Source organism: Papilio xuthus, unplaced genomic scaffold (genome assembly GCF_000836235.2).
Source record: "Papilio xuthus unplaced genomic scaffold, Pxut_1.1 DF826949.1, whole genome shotgun sequence".
Lineage (NCBI taxonomy): Eukaryota > Metazoa > Arthropoda > Insecta > Lepidoptera > Papilionidae > Papilio > Papilio xuthus.
The window spans coordinates 3,899,281-3,923,956 of NW_013531700.1; the positions used below are offsets into that span (position 1 = coordinate 3,899,281).

General features: G+C 32.8%; 2 protein-coding genes across 3 annotated transcripts in view; one reads left to right on the forward strand and one right to left on the reverse strand.

Moving 5' to 3' along the window:
* LOC106120802 (uncharacterized) overlaps positions 1–24,676 on the reverse strand; it is a 92,150-nt gene that overhangs the window by 4,607 nt on the left and 62,867 nt on the right. Inside the window, exons 1-2 of one of the 2 annotated variants that reach the window (XM_013316241.1) lie at positions 6,443–6,576; positions 4,202–4,433 (exon numbers count right to left, since the gene is read on the reverse strand). In XM_013316241.1, coding sequence (XP_013171695.1) covers positions 4,202–4,433; positions 6,443–6,449 — 239 coding nt within the window. In that variant the 5' untranslated portion in view covers positions 6,450–6,576. Of the gene's footprint in view, positions 1–4,201; positions 4,434–6,442; positions 6,577–24,676 lie in introns of those variants that run through there. The other variant, XM_013316242.1, reaches the window with a different exon arrangement.
* On the forward strand, positions 16,711–24,671 carry LOC106120804 (U8-agatoxin-Ao1a). The gene is made up of 4 exons (XM_013316244.1): positions 16,711–16,801; positions 22,267–22,378; positions 22,822–22,897; positions 23,626–24,671. The coding sequence occupies exons 2-4, from the start codon at positions 22,294–22,296 to the stop codon at positions 23,786–23,788; spliced, it is 324 nt and encodes a 107-aa protein (XP_013171698.1). The 5' UTR covers positions 16,711–16,801; positions 22,267–22,293; the 3' UTR covers positions 23,789–24,671.

Consider the following 24,676-nt stretch of genomic DNA (forward strand, 5'->3'; position numbering starts at 1 on the left):
CAGCACCGGTGTCGGGTGCTCCATCGATGGGCGCACAGTAAACAGCATCAGTTATGCGGACGATATGGTGCTGCTAAGTCCTTCGGCCGCCGCTCTGAGACGACTGATCTCGATATGTGAGGAATATGTGCACATGGCCTCATCTACAATGTCCGCAAGAACGAGTTAATGGTATTCCAAGCCAGGGGTCGCAAGATAGAACATGTTCCTCCTATCAAACTAAATGATGTTGCCTTACTAAAGGTGTCGTCTTTCAAATATCTCGGACATGTCGTAACTGAGGACATGAAGGACGACAAAGACATTGAAAGGGAGCGAAGGGCGATGGCTGTCCGCTGTAATATGCTGGCTCGCAGGTTTTCGCGATGTAGTACAGATGTTAAAATCATGCTCTTTAAGACGTATTGTCAAACTTTGTACACATGTAATCTGTGGGTTAGCTACACGCAGCGGGCTCTCAGCGCCCTTCGTGTACAATACAACAATAGCCTTAGGATGCTGTTGGGGCTTCCCCGCCACTGTAGCGCATCCGAGATGTTTGCGCAAGCGCACACTCACGGCTTTAACGCCGTGCTGCGCAAACGGATAGCTTCGCTTTTACGCAGAGTGCGGGATAGCCCCAACACCATACTAAGAGGCCTTAGCGACAAGCCTGACTGCCCGATAGTGCGACACTGGGTACGTGCACACGTCGTATATTTACCGACGTAATATTTGTTTTTCTAATAACTAATTGTAATATTTTTCCAATATGTGTTACCTACTGTTACATGAAATAAATAAATAAATAAATATATACACTTTGGTAATTTTTATTTATATAATTCTATAATTAAAATATGATAAATACGAAAAAAAACCAACCAACCCGCACTTGGCCAGCGTGGTTGACTATGGCCTAATCACTCTTAACTTAGGGTAGGCTCCGAGCCCCTCGGTGGGGACGTATAGTGAGCTGATGATGATGATGATGACGAAAAAAAACTAACCAAGAAGTTGTTTTACTACTAAAATTTAGACAAAATTTTAATTGACGAGACATTGTATAAGTAATTCGTTTTAATATAATTTTGATTGAATATTTTAATATTCAATGGTTCGAAGCATTTTTTTTCAGCCTGGAATATATTTTTCTTTAACGTTGGATAGTAAAACAAGAGTTAAAATAAACATTGTTAAAATAAAGGTTTGTTAAAAGGAACTGGGGCACGGTTAAGGCTGTTCCGTGGAATATAAATGACGTACGTGCATTAGCTCTTTTTCTCTCGTAGGCTTCTAAATTGTCGTAAATGTCATTTGGAGTAGCTTTATCATTTCATATAAAATTACTAGCTGTCGCCAACGACTCCGTCGTCGCAGAACTAAAAAAAACTTTATTAGTAGCCTGTGTGTTCTTCTAGACTATCTTCTACATATATATGCCAAACATCAGCGAGGTCCATCTAGCCGTACTGGAGTTACCTTTAAACAATCATTCATCTGAACATTCGCATTTATAACATTGGAAAAGATTTTTTTTTAAATCTTTAAAAGTGACATTATTTATTTAAATAAATAAATTATGTATCTACTTTGAAATCTTTAGGAAATATGTAATTGATTATATCGTAACCATTTAGATTTTAAAAACGAGATTATTCAGTTAAAGTGGGACTGATTTGAATGGATATAATTATATAGCACACTTATATAATAACAATAGCACATTGTATATAAAGTCAATGACTGGAAAAAAATAATCTAAGCATAAATCTAAAAGATAATTATGATTACTAAAATGAACAAAATCAAACTCTGTTCATTTGAAAAAGATACATAGCCAACGTAACAGCACCAAAAGTACACTCTGTACCAAAAAAAGGGAGACAAAAATGAAGTGGACATATTGCAAGATAGTGTTAATCTGTCTGATGACAATCTTCTTGGTTTCATATACATGTTGTCAGGAAGAGACAACACCAGAAACAACCACGATGAAGCAGGAAGAAGAAGAAGAAGAGGAACCGCAAAAGAAAAGCTGTTCCATTTGGTGTTGGATACAAAAAATTGTTATGTTCGTAATATCACAATTGTTAAGTGGATAAATTAAAAAGAAAACTTTCTTCATTGTTTTGCTATTATACATTGACTACAGCACTCTCAGGGTTTCTGAGACCTAAATCTAGTATGTATAGTAGATTTAGTGTGAGGAATTTATAACAGTGTTAGAGCCCGCTTTAACATCTTCGCACGAATTGGCCCGGCTCGCCCGGTGAAATACCACGACCACACAGAAGACAGGCGTGAAGTGGAACCAATTACGCGTTTCGTCTGATGAGTGTGCGTCTCGGAGGCCTAATTTAGTCTACTTCCCCTTCCAACCCTTTTTTTTATAAGGAAGGGATGGGAAGTGGAAAGAAAATATTTTCTTTCTGTGCATCCTCACCACCGTCGATTAAAGGTAGGCAACGTATATGCAATTGCGTATGTCTATGGGCAACGGAAACTTCGCTATCAGTGACTTCAGGTGGCCGCTCGCTCGTCTCCCACCTTGTGATATGAAAAATAAGTTCCTATTTTAATCCTATATAAAATAAGTAATTAGAGTTAGACATTTTAGTATTTTAATCTTGGGTTACATACCCTCATCACAACATACTGATAAATTCCTTTTCTCAACTGAAAATGTGTTCCTGAAAATTTGTGGTTAAGTAAAGGACGAGATTTGTTGTTTGATTAAAAGCTTTGTGGTCTAAAGCACTTTATCTTACATCTTTTGCGGACGAAACTCCAATCAATACAACGTTGTTACAAGGAAAATTCTGTTGCTATATCTCCCGTTAATTTGGGGAACATAAAAGAATCTCCATTCTATTCAATGCTATAAGTAAAAATTAAAAGGAAGATGACGTAAAACAAATGAAATAATTGCTGCTAAAAGAGATTTAGAACGAAGTATCATTATAACTTTTAAAAATAGAATAAATTTAATAGTTTTGTATCGGGACGAATCAATTATAAACACGATTACTCCTTTATGCTTAGCGAGTATGCATTAAAATTACAATTTTACTGATTTTAATTTAGTTTATTTAAAGTTTTAAGGATTATAAGACATATTTAAAAAAAGGGTCTTGACAGACAGACGGACGGACAACAAAGTGATCCTATAAGGGTTCCGTTTTTTTCCTATGAGGTACGGAACCCTAAACATGACTTTCAAAGTTCCAAAAATGATAACAAACGTGTCTACTAGTAACATATCATTTTCTACATTACTGAGATCCAAGCATCTACTGCTTAACAAAGCACACATACAAACATATTATCTTTCATTCTTTTTGAGCACACATATCATTATATAGAGAGTTTTCGAAATTGGAATCCCCCTTTAATACCTCCCTAACATTTTAAAATGCAAAAATCATCCAGTTTCAATTTTATTATAACAATATTTTATAAAGATGTGTACAGTCGTTAAATATCTTGGCCTTCTTGCACACGTCCTGTTTGTGTTGTGCGCCCTCAGCACTCTCCGCGCATGAGCTGCCACTGCTGTCGCTCATCAGCTTTCGTTGGTCCAGCTGGTGTGCCTGGAGTACTCGCTTACTGTAATATTAACTATTAATAAGCATTTAAACACCCTGTGGACTTGATCTTATAAAACGTAACAGCCTGTAGCAGAGAACGAACAGACTGTAGATATTACTATTCTATTAACTAGAGATACACGCAGCATTACCAGATGGATGACATACAGTCTGCAGCAGCCTTATGAAAGCTAAGATCTTCGTACACAAGACAACGTAAATCTTTGAAATCTGGTAATTTTAGTCGCTAAGCGACTTACGCAATGCTTACAATATTGTTTTTATTGAATAAGCTAGCACTTGACCACGATCCCACCTGATGATGTGGTCGAAAGATAGTACGCGCTTACTTAATGCCTATAGTAAATAGGGAAATACTGGTTCGATTCGTCAATCAGTTTATTCTTGTTTTGATAGTTACTTCAGTTAGTAGTGTTAGGTAGAAAATCGGACACTGTGCCGGTGTACTGTCGCAACACTAGCCTTACTAAAATGTCGATCTTTATGTCCCCTCACTAATCATTCTGACATTTGACTTTGTAACGAAAGCACGTCATTCACGCCAAAGGATTCTAGCTAATAATGTCTAAAAGTATAGATAGATTTATTTTAATTACTAACTAAAACATTACCGGTACGCTTCTAAGTTGATGACGCCGTTCGAATTCATAATACCGAACTTCTTAAGTACGCAGTATATGATACAAGCTTCATCCGACTCTTGGAATTCAACTCGCTTGCCTTTCGGATACATTTCGCTAAGACACTGGTCGGCGACCACATCAGAAGCCTTGTCATGAGCGTACATCACTGATATGCGAGCCTCTATCCTTGTTAGGAGCAGGAATGCGAGTAAGGTCTTTGCTGGAAAATAAAGTTTCACTTATCATTTGCTTTATTGTGCAATAGTTAAAGATTAAAACGCCAAAATCTTGTAGCATAAACTTGGCTCAATCGTTTATGCTACAAGATTTTGGCGTCTTTCTACATAGAGTTACAGTACGTCTGTGCGAAATACTTATAACAGTAGAGTCTCGCATCGATGGTGGCAGACAGATTCTTGTTATTAAAACGTACTCAATGTATGTTTGATATTTTGTAGAGGCTTCGTATAATGTTTATTTCATTTGGAAATCATGCGTGACTGTATTTCACATCGTTATGTTAATCAATATACACATTGCTTGAACAGTTTCAGTAGTTATATCTTTCGTACTTTATTAAGGCAGACTGTCCTTTAACACAGAACCAATTTTAATTAATTGTAAGGAAATCAGCGTGAGATGACAATTTTGTAAGCCGAAGTAGAATTATAATTCTCTTCATTTGTCATCTTAACCCTCTTACTTAAATTGTCTTTAACCTAATTTGAAACTTTAACGATTACAGAAGTTCTTAGACATTCCAATAGTTAAATATAAGTTTACATTTGTCACTTAAGATTTTTTTTTATATCAGAAGGCGGCAAACGGGCGAGCGCCGTCCTGAAATCGCTGAAATAGCGAAGTGACCGTTGCCCATAGACATAAGCAATTGCATATGCGTGCCTACCTTTAATCGATGGAGGAGAGGATGCACAGAAAGAAAATGTCTTCCCTTTCCATGCATCCTCTCATCCGGAAAGTCCACTTCCACTTCCCATCCTTTCCTTATAAGAAAAAGGGTGGGAAGGGAAATAGGACTAAATTAGGCCTCCGGGACGCACACTCATCAGACGAAACGCGGAATTGCTTCCACTTGAGGCCTGTCTGTGTGGTCGTGGTATTTTACCGGGCGAGCCGGGCCAATTCGTGCGAAGATATTAAAGCCGGCACTACCACTGTTAAAATGATAATAGAATATTTTGAGATAGACTTAAGAATAAAATGAATAGAACTGCAACCAATGAACATGTAACATAATTTTAAACATCATACACGTTAATACAACGATGTATGAATGTGGATGATGTTCGAGAGTGGAATAGATATCAGTCAGCCTATTAGAGCTATGGGCGTTTTGTTACTGACAATATGTATTTTATATTATTGCAAAGAATGAATGGTATAAAAATTTATTTTAAAAATTATAAATAAAATATTAAACATCAAATTTCTTAATATTAATCATCAGCATCTTTATAAGATATGACATATAATTGTGTACAATCATTAAAAACTTTAGCCTTTTTACATACATCATGATCTAAATTCATTCCGTTTATATTTTGAGCGCAAGTCTCCCCAACATCAGAGATTAATACCCTAGGATCATTTCTATGGAACGCTCGGACTCTTTTATAATAATTTTGAATATTAATAACGCCATCATTGGACATGATACCGAATTTTTTAAGTACACAATGAATAATGCATGGTATATCATTTCTATCTATACGTAGTGGGTATTTATATAAATTTCTTGGATACATTTCTAATAAGCAATCGTTGGTTACAAGGTCACTTCGTTTATCCTGCGCGTACAATATTGAAAGTGATGGCTCTGTATCCATACTTTGTGAAAAGTATTTGCTTTTGTAACCGTTGACGTTTAACACTAAGATATCTAAAAGCGTGATGATAATAATCGCTGAAAATTATAATATAATTAAATTTTAAATAAAATATTTTAACCTTTTGATGTTGGATTAATTGAAATATCGATACGAAAAATTTTTACAAAATTATAAAACAAATAGAGGTAGCCATTTAAATTCAATTTTCGAAGACAATTTTCAAAGGTTAGTTGTTTAAATTTGTTTATACTAACAGGAAATTAAACTTTGAGTAATAATTTACTAAGTGTTTGTTTCATGTTTAAAATTAAGATGAAAAGGTCTTTATATTGATTTGAATAGAGTATTTTGTAGAAATAAAATAAATATGTATACTTACGTAGCATGGTTGAAAATATCACTATTTCATTTAGAAAAATATAAAAAAGGCCATTGTTCCGTACGGTATATCCTAATCGACTGATATTGTTGACTTTGGTCGAGGCCTAGGTGATATTTGTTTCCGCAATTCCGACAAAAATGTTTTATATAGTCGTTGGGTTTTCTCTAAACAATCGGGTATTGTTCGCGCACAAATTCTGATAAAACTCAAATAAGAACGTTAAAAGAACAAAGTAATCGATTCCGAGCAGGTGCCTTGTAATAAAGCTATAATACTTGCGTTACACTTTTGTTTGTCGAAAGATATTTTGGATTATTTTTATAATGTTTTTGTTTAACAAAAATTGCGTACTGTGAGAGTTCTTTGCCGAAACATAGACATATTCAAATATTAATTTTTACAATGTTATTATAAAAAAAAAAACAGAGAAAATGTTTTTTTAAAAACGTTTCCATACTGAGAACACATGGTAATAAATCTACAGTTTTAATGAACGGTTTAGTGTTAGTTAAACTTTACATTTATTATTTGTAGAGGATGGCGTATTAAAAAAAAACTTTGTTTTATCCTCGTTAATATTTTTTATTTTTACTTATTTCCTACAACATATTATCGTTGTTCGTCTTTCCGTCATTCAGTCCTTCGACTGCTTTTTATGTTTTAGTGCAATTTAAAACGTCGAACAAAATTAAATAAAATAATATAAAAGAGACTCTACATATATCTAATTATATATCTTCCTTATTCAATTATTCACAATATATCTGTAAATATAGTATCGGATGATTGATAACAATGTTCATAAAATACTATGATAATTCTTTAGCCTTTATTAGCTATCACTTTCAAACATTTCTAGCGAGTAAAAAGTGTACGCTAAAGTTTAATTGGAGCAAATATTTATTATTAAAAAGCAACACGAGTATACAAGTTGCGTAGTCATTGTGTGCTGTATTGTATACATTCAAACTCTGGCGGCCTTTATTAATGTTTTCAACACAATAAATTTAGTTGTTTACTTAAGTAAAGTGTGTTATATTCATGCTTGTTACTTTAAAGCGGGATTTCATTGTGGAAACAGACATCGAAGTACCTAAGTCTATGTATATTCAGGCAATACATTCAAATTTGAGACTAAACAATGTGTCTCTGTTCCTGTTCGTTTGTAAAATTACGCTCCGTGTAAACCCACCTTTATTAGAAATGTAAGCAGAATAAGTTTGTATGTAAATAGAACAAAGGGCCGACGTAGACCGTACCTTTATAAATTTCATTCTAAAAGAAACTCAACGTTGCCGAAACGAATCGAAATAGAGAGAGGTATTTTCTACAGCGGATATAACATAGAATCTACTTCTACATTTTCTTAAACGAATAATTTTACTTATACGTAAGATTTACATTAAAAATCGTGGAATACCTTGTTTGATTTAGTACAATAATCTTCAACCGATCTGACGTAGTTTTAGTGAATTAAAAGTAGTCCGAAGTTGTTGTTGGAATTAATAGGAAGAGTTTATTTAAAAAAAAACACGTCTATGTATATGACACTCCAGAGAGTAATGTCAAGGTTTCACTTTTTGAAATGAGTTAAGCTGTTTCTATAATAGGAAGTGACAATGGACATAGGACTTTAAGTAATGACGTCATTACATGACGTAATTACTTAAAGTCCTATGTCCCCGTAGAGGGTGTCCACAGTGCGCCACCAGTTCGCTCTATCTTGGGCACTGCGTTTGGTTTCGGGCCATGTCAGCCCGATTGCCTTCATGTCGGCAGCTACTGAGCGCCGTCAAGTTGGTTTAGGACGGCCACAATGTAATAATTTAAATTAATTTACGGCTATTTGATGTGATTTTAACATCAAAACAGATTGAGCTTTAAAATACAATAGAAAAAATAGGCTTACACTGTAGAAATTCATATACCATGTTGGAATACAAAAATAGTTAAAAATAAAATATATTGCTTTGAATAGAATATTTGAAATTTAAAAAAAATATTGTAAATATCGTAGCTATTGTAAGGCAACATGGTCTATTACTTCGATATGAGTTTGAAATTGAATTTACAACAACTACTTGTCGTGGGACGAAGCCAATGTGCTCGAAATATTGAATATTATTGGAAATAGACTTGAAATTGCCTTGCTTATGTCACCTGGCAGTTGTTAGTTTCGGTAATTAGAAAACTAACAGTAAATAATATACTGTCAAAAAATATTTTTAAAAGCATAAAAAATATTGATCTGAAATTTTTATATTCAACTTAATAAATACAAAAAGCAAAAAATGCGAGATTTTCAACATAAAGTTTAAAACGTGCCAAGAAAATACATTGAAATGTAATATAATTAAAAACTAAGTTGCTCAAAGAATTTCATAACGTATCTATGTGCGGTACTTATTATCAGAATTAGTTGGTAATTTAACAAATATTGGAGCGTCGGTGGCTCAGGGGTTTAAGCACTTGACTTGTCATCTGCAGGTCATTGGTTCGAATCCCGCCATGTACCAATGTGTTTCGATTTTCGATTTACATATGTACAATAATCCGACGTTCTTACGGTGAAGGAAAACATCGTGATGCACTTGCACATATCTGAGAAGAAATTTAAAGATATGTGTGAAGTCAACCAACACTCACTTGGCCAGCGTGGTTAACTATGGCCTAATGATCCCTAACATAGGGTAGGCTCTGAGCCCCTCGGTGGGGACGTATAGTTAGCTGATGATGATGATTTACAAATGTAATTAAAATGTAATACATTATAAACTTTCATGAGACTTCATTATAAACTAAATATAAAAGGGTGTCTATTCGGTGTAGACAGCAAGATATGTCAATTTATTCTTTTGGTTTCCAATACAAAATAATAAAAGCGGTCAAAGTAGAAATTGAAACTTGGAAAATACTATTTCTATATCAAGAAAGATGTCTTCGTTGAGAACGAGAAACAACGGAAGAAATAAATTGTTACTTAATATTTTTCACATCAAGTCCACGATTTATAGATAAAAACTATAACTAAGCTTGTCTCATTTATTTTTCTTTATGAAATAATTATTTTATGAAGGATGCACTAATGAAAAAAAAATGACTTAACTCGTGACATTATAAAATTAAATTAAAATGAACACTTAAAGGAATAATACGAATTTCAGACTTCATTCTTTAAAATTACTTGAATAAAAAAAATTCCAGCTTGATACCTTCACGCGTTTTTGAGAAAAAGGCTCTCGACAGACGGACGGACAAACAACAAAGTGATCCTATAAGGGTTCCGTATTTTTCCTATGAGATACGGAACACTAAAAACGTACTCGCAAAAATCACATTTGTGCCCAGTAGAAAGTTTATTTCGGTTTGATAATACTAAAATAGATAAAAATATGTATAAAATTCTAAAACCAGAATACCAGTCCTAAATAACCGTAGCGGAGCCGTCGACATAAATAGTTGCTGGTTAAAGAACTAACCTCTGAATAACCTTTACCCAGATATTCGTAAATAAAATCCCTGCTATAAAAAAAATTATGAAAAACTTATAAGTAATAAACAATTTTTCTATTTTAAAAATAGAATTCAATGTTGTTGTCAATGTTAGTTGAAAAATATTTGGGAAGCTATCTTAGGATACCATAGAAAGTTCATGACCAAAATAAACAAAAAAAAAATCTATGAATTAAATTGATTATTAAACCTCTTTTTATGAAAAAAATTAAATTTTACTCTAAAATACATTTCAAGTAATAAAAGTGAAATGCTCGTCCATTTATTTAATTCAAAGTCTGTAACTCAATTCCAGTGCATCGCTCGTTCCTTCGGACCGATATTTCTTAGAAATTTCAATTTTCCGAGAACATATTATATTTATACAAAAAATTCTATCTGTACTTCTCCTTTTAAAGTTCATCTAGTTTTTGTTTATACATTCGTAGGACAATAAAACTGAGTATCAAATTAAGAAATTCTAATCGTGTAAACCACTGTCGAAATCTTATTAATATTATAAATGCGAATGTTTAGATGGATGGATAATTGTTACGTGGTATCTCCGTAACGGCTCATTGAATCTTACAGAAATACGGCATAGATGTAGAACATAGTTTGGCATCAGACTATTGGCTACTAAATAATAATTCGTTAATTCCGCGCTTACGGATTCGCGAACGACTGTTAGTATTAATATAAGAACATGACATCACCCTTTAATTCCCTAGCGGAAAAAAAAACAGATTACGATAAGTTTTGACAAGTGTTGACGGTGAAAAGCCACTGCCACAAGGATCGATACATTAGACAATACAAGTAGAACCTATTCCTAGAATATAAGTAGAAACACCTTAAGATGGGTCTATGCTAGACAGTAGTAGTCCAGGGAAGAAGACGAACCGTAAGAAAAAATCGTCAAAATCGGTTGATTCATGTAGGCTCTATAATGGAATTTAAAAAAAACATTTTTATCAGTCAGATAATAAAATATAATAAAATAATCTTTTACAATACAAGAACAAATATTTAATTAACTCTATACTATATTTTCTATACGTAGTTGTTAAAATTTAATTAAAAAATTATCGTTCGCAAATTCCAATAACATCGTCTGACTTAACATTCCTGGAATAAGTTAGTCCATTTGTTATTCAAGTTCATTAATTAACAGCTCTTTAGCATACCATTTATAAAACAAGGGAATAATATGGAACGGTTGCACTTCATTGAGTATGCTAGAACAATCGTCTTTGAGTGGAAACTTAATTGTTTTTTAACTACCATTTATCTCTTTATAGTGTTTGCTTCAATGAATACTTAAACGTCTGTCGTTTAAGGTTCCTACAATGTGAATTCTCGGTTTATTGCTCAAAGACAAAATGCTTATAGATCCTTTATCGGAATAATATTTCAAATTTATTAGTATACTAGTTGTCGCCCGCGACTCCGTCTACGTGGTATTAAAACAAAACATAATTAGTAGCCTATATGTTCTTCCAGGTTATGTTCTACATCTATGCCAAATTTCAGCTAGATCCGTTGAGATGGCTCTAACAAAAAATCATCTATCCAAACATTCGCATTAATAATAATAGATAGAAATATCAAATTAATATTGAAATGAGACTTCACATAAGTTACCATGGGTTTCTGAGAACAAAATTTCCGTTTAAAACATGCTATCTCTGTTTTGTCAACTATAATGACAGGGACGATATGTTTTATACAGACACTTTGGTCCCAGAAACCTACGATTAATGTTATAATTTAAACGCTTTAAATTATTTATATACTGTATTCAATTCTCTTGCAATCAGTATTTTCTCGTCATAGGTAAATGTATATTAAATTAGATATCATAAAGTCTATCAATGGATTTCAAACTATTTGCAGAGTTATTTATACATCAAAGCATCCGCATGCAGCCCACACATGCCATATGTAAGTTGAGTACGTGTAGGTGGAATACTGCAAATAAACCAACAACATAGTACAAATGTTTTTAAAATAATAATTTAGTTATTTATAATTCGATTTCAATTTAATTATAATAGAGTTATTGTGTTTGTACTTACATGAGTCGTGTTTGTTACTATGTTTAAAAGGTGACAGCACAATTACATTTGTTGCACAAATAGATGGAAAAAATTACGCGTTTCTATAAATGAATGTGCCTTCAGCACAGGTCTAACTTTAGTCTTCTTTCCTTACCCACCATTTTCATCTCAGGTAAGGATGAGAAAAGGAAGTAGATATGACGGGGGAGGGGACGTACAAGAAGGGAATATATTATCATTCTGTGCATCCCCTTCTACGTTATTTAAAGGTCAGATAAGCATCAGTAATTGCGGATGTTTATGGGTCGCAGTTGATTTACTATTTAAACGAATTTCGGTGGCTGTTAAAAACTGACTTTTTGGTTTTTTACGTTGGTAAATTACTACCAAAAATAAATTCTTTACTAAACGGAGATATAAATTAGATACTCCCTAGAGGGTTCAAATAAAAGTGAACACACAAACTTAGATGGGACACGATCTCATTGAGTCGTGCAGAACTTAGCAAGTTAGTTAAAGATATTCCTCTAAGGTGTTAGTTTCTTAAGCCTTATTTAAGAAAGTTACCGAATAGAAGTTGTTCAATTTATTCTTTTAGTTTCTTTTGATATGAAATTAACTTTTTTTCAGTTGGAGAAAATCTAAGAAATTTTGGATGGATTGTGAGAAACAGAATATCATCAGGAAAATGAGGAGGTAGTGATAGAGATGTACGGAATGTATGTATGCCGTATGAGTAAATTGATAATTAATAACACGTACAATACGCGCTAATCGTAGAGTTGCGGAATAACATTTTTTTTATACAACTCTAATAGATATACTAAATATTGAATTTTAATAGTCAAATTTATTCAATTTTCTATAGAATTCTTTTATGCAATAACACGATCTTCAATCATTTACATTTGTGTGTTTGAATTTGAAACATTTCCTTTTAACAGCACTACTGCTTTCAATGGAAGGAATTTATTTTCCATTTTGTTTTCGATCTAAAACATAAAAATCATTAAAGTGATTCTAATTTAAAAAATTTAATATGCAGGTAACAATTAAATTTTTTTTTTATTATTTTCAAATTTTTTTTTATAAAAGTCTTGAAACTTTTACATGACTCCTTAAGGGTAACACGGACCTTTTATAAACTTATAACGAGAAAGCCTTATTATAAAGGTCATGTTGTGTTTTCTTTATTAAATTGGTGAGAACTTTTTAGATTTTCTTTTCAGTTTTGTCCGTTGCTTATTGTATTAGGTAATTCTGAAATTCAGTATATTTTATATGTGTATAAAGTTAAGTATATAAAGGGAAATAATGTAATTATCTTAATTTTTGCATAGCCTTTTAATTTTAAAAAAGTTTAACAGAACATTTTAATAATATTGCCATTTTAAAGAAAATGGCAATATTATTAAAATGTTCTGTTTTACAATATAACGATTTGACCGTGTCCTAATTTCCTGCCCTTGATGCCTCAAAATGTCCTCGGCCCAGTTCAAGTGAACGTTGTATAGACAGGTAGATAGTAGTAATAGTAAAAACTATTTTAAATAAAATCTTACTAATATTATAAATGCGAAAGTTTAGATGGATGGATGCTTTTATTAAAGGTATCTTCGGAATGGGTCAATGGATTTTGATGATATTTGGCATACATGTAGAACAGTCAGAAAGAACACATTGGTTTGTTATTAAGTTTTTTTTTTAGTTCAATGCGGACGGAGTCGGGGGCGATTGCTAGTTTAAAATAAACTTGGTAATAAAATAATTATCTTTTAAACGAGACTTATAAAGCTTTTTAACGTTTAAAAGATCCTTGTATTATTGACCATTAAAAATGGAATTGATTGGAATTAACAATTTCTTTTGTTAATATAACTCAGTAGAGATAATAAAGTTGCATTTTTTACTAAAGTGTAATTTAAATAAAGAAAATTACTATTAAAATAAATGAAACATAATAAATAAAAGCTTATAAAAAGAGACTCATATTCTATTTTCAAATAAAATTTTAGCACGATCTCATTGACCTTTAAATAGGATTTAATTTTCACACATAAAAATAGAAAATTAAAACAAAAATATAACTTTAACAACGATGTTGATATAAATCCTATAAAACGTATTGTTCATTTCGTAGCGTTTTAGTTTCAAACACTAACAAGTTTATAACACTGATATAATATTGTTTATACTTGTTCGTGTAACAAATTAAAGTGGCTTGAGATTCCAAATTAAATTATATGTAACTCATATCTAACAATAGCGACATGGTTTATATGAGTGACGTCATACATAAAACATAAACAAAACCTTTATATAATTAGTAATATGAGAAATAAAACTGTTATTTATGTGTTGATTTTTTGTAGAGTCCGTTAAGGAACATCTATTGCAGAATGGGCTGGATTTTAAATTGCTTATCGAATCTTTTATGTTGTTTAAAGGTAACAACGCATCTACAATTTTTTTAGCTTTTTTAAAACTAAGCGGTGGCAAAGGAGCTAACGGCCACTTGGTATCGCTAAAATGGCGAAGTTTTTCCTGTCCAATAACTGTAACAGTAAATAATTTAACTTAAGTTGATACGCATTTTTAATAGTGAACAAGCATCATGTCCTTTTAAATAAGGAAGCTAATTATAAGCTTTAATTGAAGAAACGTATCTGCCGTCTACTCTCTTAAAGTAATACGTTCCTGAAAGCTGTTATTACAAAGAATTCACATCAGCTAATGCATTGGTTTATGACTTATTAAATGGAATCACCAGTTTATAAGACTATAACATTTTTAATTAACTACTATGTCATGTTGCATACATTCGTAGGTGTAGGTGGATGAGACGAGAGGTGTTCCAGGATCGCACCCAGCCGAACATTAATTTCTACCTACCTCTTTGGATTACGGGTATGTTATGTTGTTACAATTGCTACGTTTGTATAATTATCGCGTTTAGACTATATATGACTCTTGTATTATATTAATATCTTACATTCTCTTTTAAAAAAATAGAGCAGTATGTTTTAATAATTTCTTACGTTAGTCGAAACCCTAAGTTATGTTTAGACCAACAAAGTTATCTGACCCGATATGTATAAGTCAAACTAAATTATGACGACTCACTAGTACCCAGCCAGTCACATATGTAAGTGTCACAAGATTGTCATATTGTATAGTCAAACAAGGACATCTGGCCCGATAAAAGAAGCGCTGCTATCATGGTTAGTTATATCTAAAAATATTTAAAACTTCATTTCAATAGTTACATAAGTAAAAACATGACACGACAGCTACAGTACGATTGTGACAGTTTTTTGACGTTGAGATGGGCACACTCCTGAGCTGTCATAATTTAGTTTGACTTTTACCTATCGGGTCAGACATCCTTGTCAGTCTATATCTGTTTTGTTATGTCACTTTCTATTCCTACGTAGCCTTAACATATTTTCTGACATAACTAGTCGTGATAGCAGCGCATTTCACCGTCCCATATAAGATTGTCCCACTATAGAATAATTGTCATTAAAGTTCCTAGCATATAACATTTAAATTCCAATTGATGACATAAATTTTAAATTCAGTGGATTCAGGTATCTCATAAATTTTCACAGCGAAGATATTTGTCGTAATAATAAAAATATAGCTATAAAGTAGTACTCTAAGTGCAATACGCTGCGCCCTGTTGACTTTTCTCAATAAAATACACCCACCTTGAAAATATCGGGAAAGTTATGGATTTTATAAAGCTCACTAGGGTTGCATGCTTTGAAATATTTCTAGTTAATTATATTAACATTATAAGCTTAAAAATTTAAAATTGTATTAAAAATATGATTCCCACCAACAGTAAAACTCGCTTATAAGGTATACTGACTACTGCTACGGCGTAGTGATCTACTAGTGTAGTAGACTACGTGCGTAGCGGACTACGACGTAGAGGTCTACGAACAAAGCTATCACCGAATTTATTATTAATTCTCACGAAAAATTGATCACCATTTGCACTTTTATCAAGATAGCAGCAAGGAGCTAATTATGATGTCTACATTTTATAAGAATTAAATGTTTACACAACCAGTGAAATAGGAAATTTGTATAAAATACAGTTAATAGAAAAGAAAAAGTTTTTTCAGAATACATATCGTTCGATGATCGATTTGAGTTACGTAGTTCTCGTATAAAACTGTAGTTTGCCGCTTCCGTCCTTGTAGGGGAGCATTTGAATGAATTTGCTCAGAGTTTTCCGCTCGGCGCATTTGCTCCAACATTTTTGCTACTAGACCAGTAAGCGAGCGAAGAGCGACGGCGCAGATGACGACTAATAACATTTTGTTGACAACCCGCGGTGGTGTGACAGAGACGGCACTGTCGATATATCATATAGAGCTGTTCTATCAGGATATCTTTATCCTTTAAAAACATCAGTAATTTTTACATAAATGTAATTTTTTAAGGAAATGTTTTAGAAGGCAAATAATTCTGCAGTCCAATTATATCTGCTTTCTCAGGCTTAATGTAAGAAAAAAGCAGAGAACTATGTGAAAGAAAGACATCCCTGAATCGCTAATATTTTTATATTACTATTATTTGAGCATAATTATTGTTTTTAAACTAACATTAAAAATGCATTTTAAAATATCCTTAAAATATTTTTTGTTATACAGCTCTATGTAGTTCCGCCTACTGCTTTCGCATTGGGCTGTGGTATAAGGGCCGGCTCAGCGCGCTGGCACTCACTCGTGCTGCGACTCGCCTCCCGGACAGTCGGGGAGGCGACCCACGTAACGGAAACATTGACGCGCGCGTATGTATTTACCCCTACTATTTATTATCTGTGTCTAGTGCTACTAACGGTGAGTCGAGAATTGTGTGGTAATATTTGTGTCGGCTTAGGTAATGTTTTATTTTTATTTTTTATCGTTTTAAAGAATCCTTGCTTTAATAAATCACAATTATTTATTTAAATTTCAAAGGAAATTATGCAATATTTTTTTGCATTATTGTTGATTAAGAATGATAGTTAGAAACGTAGATAAGTGTTTTTTTCTTTTAAATTCCTATTTAATTAGTAATTTTTCTCCTTAAGCCTCAAGGCTAGGCTAGGCGTAGGCGTACTCAAGTACGGAAGGTACATAAATAATTCTATATATGTAATTTAAACGTTAATTGTTTAGTAAAACTTATAAATGTGCTTGTAACTTTTGTCGTAAGCTTATGTATTATCCTCGTTCATTATTTAGCAGCTTTATTGCATTAAATATTACAAATTCAATTGATTTATGAGTAGAATCTTTGTTATAACAATAGATGGCTCAGCCGATAAGCACGCCGCTGACTTGTTGTTGACCGCAAAAGCTCTCATAAATATTCAAGAGGACATTACGAGCTTTCATTTGTTTACTAGTAATTTTTGTTTTGCTGAAGTACTCTTCTCTTTGGTAACAATTATACTTTTCCTTGTCGTGAATTTTACTGTTGCTTTACGTCTCCCGGTCATTTTCATGACTCGTTTGACCGTATGCGGGGAGTCCCCTTATACGGTCAAACGACCACGTTTTTGACTAATGATATTGCGTCATTATATGCAGACAATATCTTTTTATTTTGGAGAACAAACGATGTTTTTTGAATGATAATAACGGTGACTAATAATGATGATCGTAAAGCGTCTATATTTTCGTGCTTTTTAATAAAAGCTAAGCTTTACGAACTGTGTAATTAATTTTATCAGCATTTTCTTTGTACGACCCATATAATATCTTCAGGATATCAAGTTATTACATTGATGTATGACGTCAGATGAGCGAGATTCCTGATGACGGCTTCTTACTTCAAATGTAATAAATTATAGTAACAAATTTACATATCTCAGCCTGCTGAGAGGAGAATTTGTGCCGTAATAATTTCAAATGTTACATTTACATATGTCTACAGAAGGATTTATAAAGTTTTAGGAAACGGTAATCTTCCTTAACACGTTAGCTGCCATATCGGACTATATGTCCGATAAGCCATACGTCCATTCATATGTAAATAATAAGTATATGAGCAATGTAAATAAGGTATTACTATATTTTAGGTGTTTTCAAATGGTTTTGGACAAAATTAAAAAAAAAATCGTTTTTCGAAAAATCATTCCGGCTGCTAACGTGTTAAATATTATTATCTATACTTGTACTATTTGACTTACTTGAGTAAAAAAAGAAGAAAAGTAATAAAATAGATCAGTATTTTATTTTAATGGTAAATTTTTAGGCTATTTAGTTAATGAGAAATCTCTTAGAAGTTTTAAAAAAGGATTCGAACTAAGGCACCATACCATGGTATAAGTTATTGAATTGTTTTTAATTAATTATACAAGAGAAAGGAAAAATTATTAACTAGATGAATAATTATTCGTTCTTATGAATCTTAAAGTATAAAATTCACTTATTACACACTTATATTATTATCAATGTAATTTTAACTTAACATAACTTTTGCTACTTAGTTGCGTACAACATTATGTGTATTATTTTAACTTTTGTCGAAGTGTTATTATCACACTAATATTATAAATTCGAATGTTTGGATGGATGTTTCTTTCAAAGTATATCCAGAACTTTGCATACATACCATTTTTCTTATAAGGAAAGGATGTGAAGTGGAAGTGGACTTTCCGGATGAGAGGATGCATGGAAAGGGAAGATATTTTCTTTCTGTGCATCCTCTCCTCCGTCGATTAAAGGTAGGCAACGCGTGTGCAATTGCGTATGTCTATGGGCAACGTCCACATCGCTTTTTCAGCGATTTCAGATGGACGCTCGCTCGTTTGCCACCTTATGATATAAAAAAATACATATAGAAAATGGTCTAGTAGAACACTTAGGCTACTAATTATGTTTTTTTTTATTCCCAGCGGACGGATTCACGGGCGACAGCTTCTTTAAAATATATATAAGAATTACAAGACATTATACAGGTTTCTTATGTCTTGAACAAACTTCGAATACCTGTTTCCAAATTCAATTACAACAGTATTAACGTTTCATTTCTTGTAAAAAGGTAGCGCGTGCGACAACGTTTAATCCACTTAGTCTTTCTTTACTGTTAATCGATAGCATTTTTATTACGCCCATAAAATATATTGAATGCCACCTGAATGACAATCTCATTGATGGATCGATTTATATGTTTACATTATATGTTCTGAACTAGCTGTCGCCCGCGACTCCGTTCGCGCGGATTTAATTAGAACCTTAATCAGTAGTGATTTCTTTTGCAAGATCCATCCATCCATTTAAACATACGCATTTATAATATTAGATGTATACATATCCATCGACTTGCATTGCAGAAGTATCTGCCTATCACCATACCGATTATTGTTTGTTTTTAAAGTGCGAGAGGGATAGTAATATGATTTTGTTTTTGTTGTGTTTCGTTAGTGGATACTCACCGTAGATATAATTACGTTGATAAGCAATTACATTACAAAAACAATTGCGTGTCGTTTTGTTACGTCATATTACGAAATCACCTCGTTATAAAAATGTATTTTAATCAATAACGCATGTAATTTCAAGAAATACCAAAGTTTATATTTGTAGAAAACTTTCTAACATCGTGTTTTTAAGGTTCCGTACCGCATAAGGAAATAACGGATCCCTTATAGGATTACTTGGTTGTCCGTCCGTCTGTCAAGACCCTTTTTCTCAAAAACGCGTGAAGGTAGCTAGCTGGATTTTTCTTTATGTGGAATAAATGAATTTAATTTAAACATTGTATAGATTATAGTAGAGTAGAAGTAAATTAACTGAACAAATAATTGTTGTACGTATTATCGCTTTGATTCTCCTCCAATTTTTTTTTCTAAGAACAGTCAAGCAATATATCAAGAAAAATAAAGCTATTATCAACACAAAAAGCACCAAGTCTTTTTATAGTATGCTTAGTATATTGAAATAAGGTAAAAAAAAAAGATTTTTCCATCGCAAATACTGTAGCCATGGTTGACCTGTACTTTACCTATTTAGGTCAAATGTGTCATCCTATACTTTACACTTTATTGCATTTACTTTACTCGTCTGGTAGAGTTATGGTCAACAATCTTGTAGAGTACCAAGTAAAGACTAGTAAAATTTCTAATTTAATTTTGATTTTAGTCTGAAATTAGTTAGCTATTATTATTTTAAATTGGAATTACTTTTTAAAAATGGAATGACAAATATTTTATTTATTTAAATTTTATAACATTTTATAAGTTTTAATTAGAACGGTACTCATTTATAAATATTTTTAAATTAAATTTATTATCTTAAAAGGAACTAATTAATTCTATATTACATAAAATTTTCGCGTTAATTTTATATTTAGTTAGCGTATACATAAATAAACAGATTTATGCAACGAGTTCAATGAAAACGTTACGTCGTTTTCGAGTAGTTGGAATTAGCTAATGCTCTTTTAATATATTATTTCGGGTACTATTTGTTTGTTCGATTCCCAGTAGTGTTTGCGAGTTACAAAATTAATTGTGATAATGCGTAAGCTATTGACTACACACAATATGAAAATATTCTGTACCATAATACATGTACATACCTTTTATATTTCGACTAAAGTTAATATGAAATGACATTATTCCAATAGTAGTCCAATGTAGAGTTTAACTTTACAATCTATTATAACAGGAAATAAATTCTAAAACATAATTGAATATATGCTATAACCTATTTAAACTTAATCATCATCATCATCAGCCCACTATACGTTCCCACCGAGGGACTCGGAGCCTACCCTTAGTTAAGGGTGAAATGTTAAACTTACAAATGTTATATTAGTAGTAAAACTACTAATCTACTAATTAAGGAAGATTATATGTCAGGGGTTACCAATCGGTCAATTGCGATTATTCGTAAGACGTAGACGTATTATTAAAAAAGTTAGTCGACATAACAGGAGACCATAGAGCTGGAAGCAAACTCGGACAAAGTATTAGTTTAGCTATTCAGATAGGGAACGCTTTTAGTATCTTCTTAACCTTGCCTAAAGGGACTTTAATTATATATTTTATTTAATTATTCATTTATAATATTTGTTTAAATATCATATCATAGATTTAAAATTTATACGTAAAATATTATATTTTACGTATAAATTTTAAATTAACGTAATAGAATATATTCCAACGTAATACTCACAATAATATACATATGAACTTTGCTGTTTCAGTTATAATTTCAGGAACTATGTAATTGGTAGATCGATTTTCTTCAGTAAAAAATAGGTCTCTGGTCTATTCAAGTTGGTCACCCCTGTTATATTTATAAGTTAGTCATAATCCTGATTTTGCGGCGATTATAATTCCAGGGAATAACTTGTATATCTATATCAAAATGTACAATAAAAAATTAAAAAGACATTCTACGTATACAATAAAAAGCAGTAATTTACACTGAAAGCTTCAAAGTATGTTTTTGGTTGAAATTGACTGATGCTTAAGACAGAAAAATTCTCCTTTGTGTCGTTAACTTTAAGTGATGTCATTTGGGACGAGTCTTTTAGTGGTCGGTCGCGTTTTCATATTAGCGGAATACATTCTTGACTTTAGGGAGTGGAATACGCGTTTGTCGTAAATTTCAACTTTTATTGAACATTCGACTTAATGTTCTGTGCAGTAAAGTACCAAATCGACTGTGTTGAATACACTCTCATACATATGTAGTTCAACATAAATGGGGTAGTCACAAATAACAAAATTTTGTCCTTATATTTTGATTTTGTTTTTTTTTTCTTGTTTGAAAAGTGTATTTTCTTTGTAATCAAAATCGTCACTTTCTTAAAAATTTTGTTATTCACGCGTTTTTGAGAAAAATGGTCTTGACCGAGAGACGGACAAACAACAAAGAGATGATAAGGGTTCCGATTTTTTCCTATCAGGTAAGGAACCCTAAAAACGATCCTTATCCATGGTTATCATTTGGTGATGTTATCTATTGTTTGAATAATTGTTTTTATTTCTGATAGAAATACTAGCAGTTGCCCGCGACATCATCTGCATGTAATTAAAAAAATCTACTAATAACAGCCTACATATATACAGTGATAGAATTTTGAAATAGGTTTAGTAGTTTCGTAGTCTATTCAATACAAACAAACAGACAATAAAATCTTCCCTCTTTATTATTAGTATAAATGTATTCGATATTGTGAACGATACTATAGCTATATACTATTTTAGTTTATTTATCTTTATTGATTATATTGTATATACTTTTTACTATACAGACAAAAAGCGGGAGGTTTGTCATCATTATGCCGCGCGCCGGCGCAATGTTCCTCGCGCTAGCAGCCGCACTGCTTGCGGTGTACGCGGCGGATGCTTCCTACATCGATCCAGGTAAATACCGTCTATAGTATATGGCCTTTCACAATATACTTAGCAAATTCTATAATAAATCTGTTAAAAGAGGTCTTACGTTTCTATTAAGATTTTCCTTTTTCATCTCGACAAAATTTACTGACCCATTTCACTCAAGGTCTAATTCCACTAAATGGTTTAAGATGAATGGACGTTTAATAGTTTATTGTTAAGTGATAACGCAGTAAACAAAAGAAACCAGAGACTGATATTGAAAGTAGAGACAAGAATGGAAGACAATAAGTCATTCTAGGCGACAACTAATGTTCTGTAACTTGATCCGAAACATGTTTTTACCCACCTCACAACAAGTCCATAACGAGTTATATGATACTAAATTGCCTCTAAAGAGATGATATCCAGGCCCATAGGTATTATAGATTAGTAAATAAGCTTACATTAATTAACATAAACTTCAACAGGAGACGACGATGTTGATTTAGATTTGGCAGAATACGTTGACCCGAACGAATTGCAAGTCTTACGAGATGTTGGGAAGTGAGTAAATAGTGATAAAATTTTACATTTTTCCGTTTGATTTATTTGGATTTATTCATCGATAGTCACTTACATATTTTATCTGAGTTTTTACATTATTAATTTTTACAGTAGCATGTTAATAAAAACTTTTCATTTTACCACATATATAAGTAACTAAAGGACTTTTTTATTTGGCAACGAATTTTGATACAATGTAGATGTTGACAACTTTATGGTCCGGTCAATTTATACATTCAAAGTTACATACAAGCTGAAATGAATTGTAATGTATTAAGATATAAATAGAGAAGATATAAAGAGAGAGAAAATAGAGCGTCGGTGGCTCAGGAGTCAAGCACTTGACTTGCTATCTGCAGGTCCTGGGTTCTAATCCCGCCATGTACCAATGTGTTTTTCGATTTCCGATTTACATATGTACATTTATCCGACGTTCTTACGGTGAAGGAAAACATCGTGATGCAACCTGCACATATCTGAGAAGAAATTCAAAGATATGTGTGAAGTCAACCAACCCGCACTTGGCCAGCGTGGTTGACTATGGCCTAATCACCCTTAACTTAGGGTAGGCTCCGAGCCCCTCGGTGGGGACGTATAGTGAGCTGATGATGATGATGATGATGATGATGATGAGATATAAATACGATTTTCCATCGCGTAGAAGTCATATCATTGTAACAGTAGCATGGATTGTAACTTAGGCTAGCTATTCGATGATGTGATTTCAGACGTTCGTCGCTGATCTACGTTTTCAGGCGCGCCTGTATCCCCCGCGGCGGCAACTGCGACCATCGGCCTGGTGACTGTTGCCACTCATCATCCTGCCGCTGTAACCTGTGGGGCTCCAACTGCCGCTGTCAGCGCATGGGCCTCTTCCAAAAGTGGGGCTGAGTCCCGTCTCGCGCCCCCACAGCCCCATCTAACGCCCCGACCACCGCATTACATCGGACTTCTTGCTTTCAACTTCATTTATATCTTCTATCCCTCACCTATCTTCACATCTTAGATTCGCCATTCAAAACAGGGACCTAGATATTTTATTTTGAAAATATTTTTGGACCTATTATACAAAATTTAGGATGCATTATATGTTTTATTTGCAGTAACTATTGGGTTTTCTTTTGTTTAATTCTTTAGTCTGAATGTGTTGAGCGTCCGCTTACTTGGTTGGGCAATCACCCAGCCTTATTGCCCAATCAGTACGCCTTGACATTATGCTCGGCCATTCAGACCTCGCCGACTGTCCACAGCATCGGGTTCTGGGTATTTGTATTTTTGTTTCCTATTTAATTTAAGCTCAGAACCCCAAGCTCTGGCAGCGTTTAACTTCTAAAAATGTATGTATGTAGAGTATAAGCTAAAAGTAGAAAGTAGCGCTAATATTGATGGTAAACTTATGTCGATAGGAAAGTAGAAGTCATTACAAAATAGTAAAAAAAAGTTATCGTAATAAATGTTCTAGTTATGTAAGAGACTAACGATTATGGAAAACTTGGTGAAAGATTCAACAGAAAGCCTTTGGGAAGAACAGCGCCATTTGTATTTGCGATTGGCAATTTAGTATTTATCTTATATATGTGTCGACAGACAAGTAATTCTTTATATCTAGAAGAAATCTTAATGTATTACGCTCTCTCACAGGGGGTATAAGGTATTGCAGCCTAGTAGACTTTCTGTACGTAGCTTCTTATATTATACGTTCCTGATGGAATATGGTATTATATTATAACTAATATTGGAATATGGAAACGGTATATTATATTAATAAATGTTTATGAA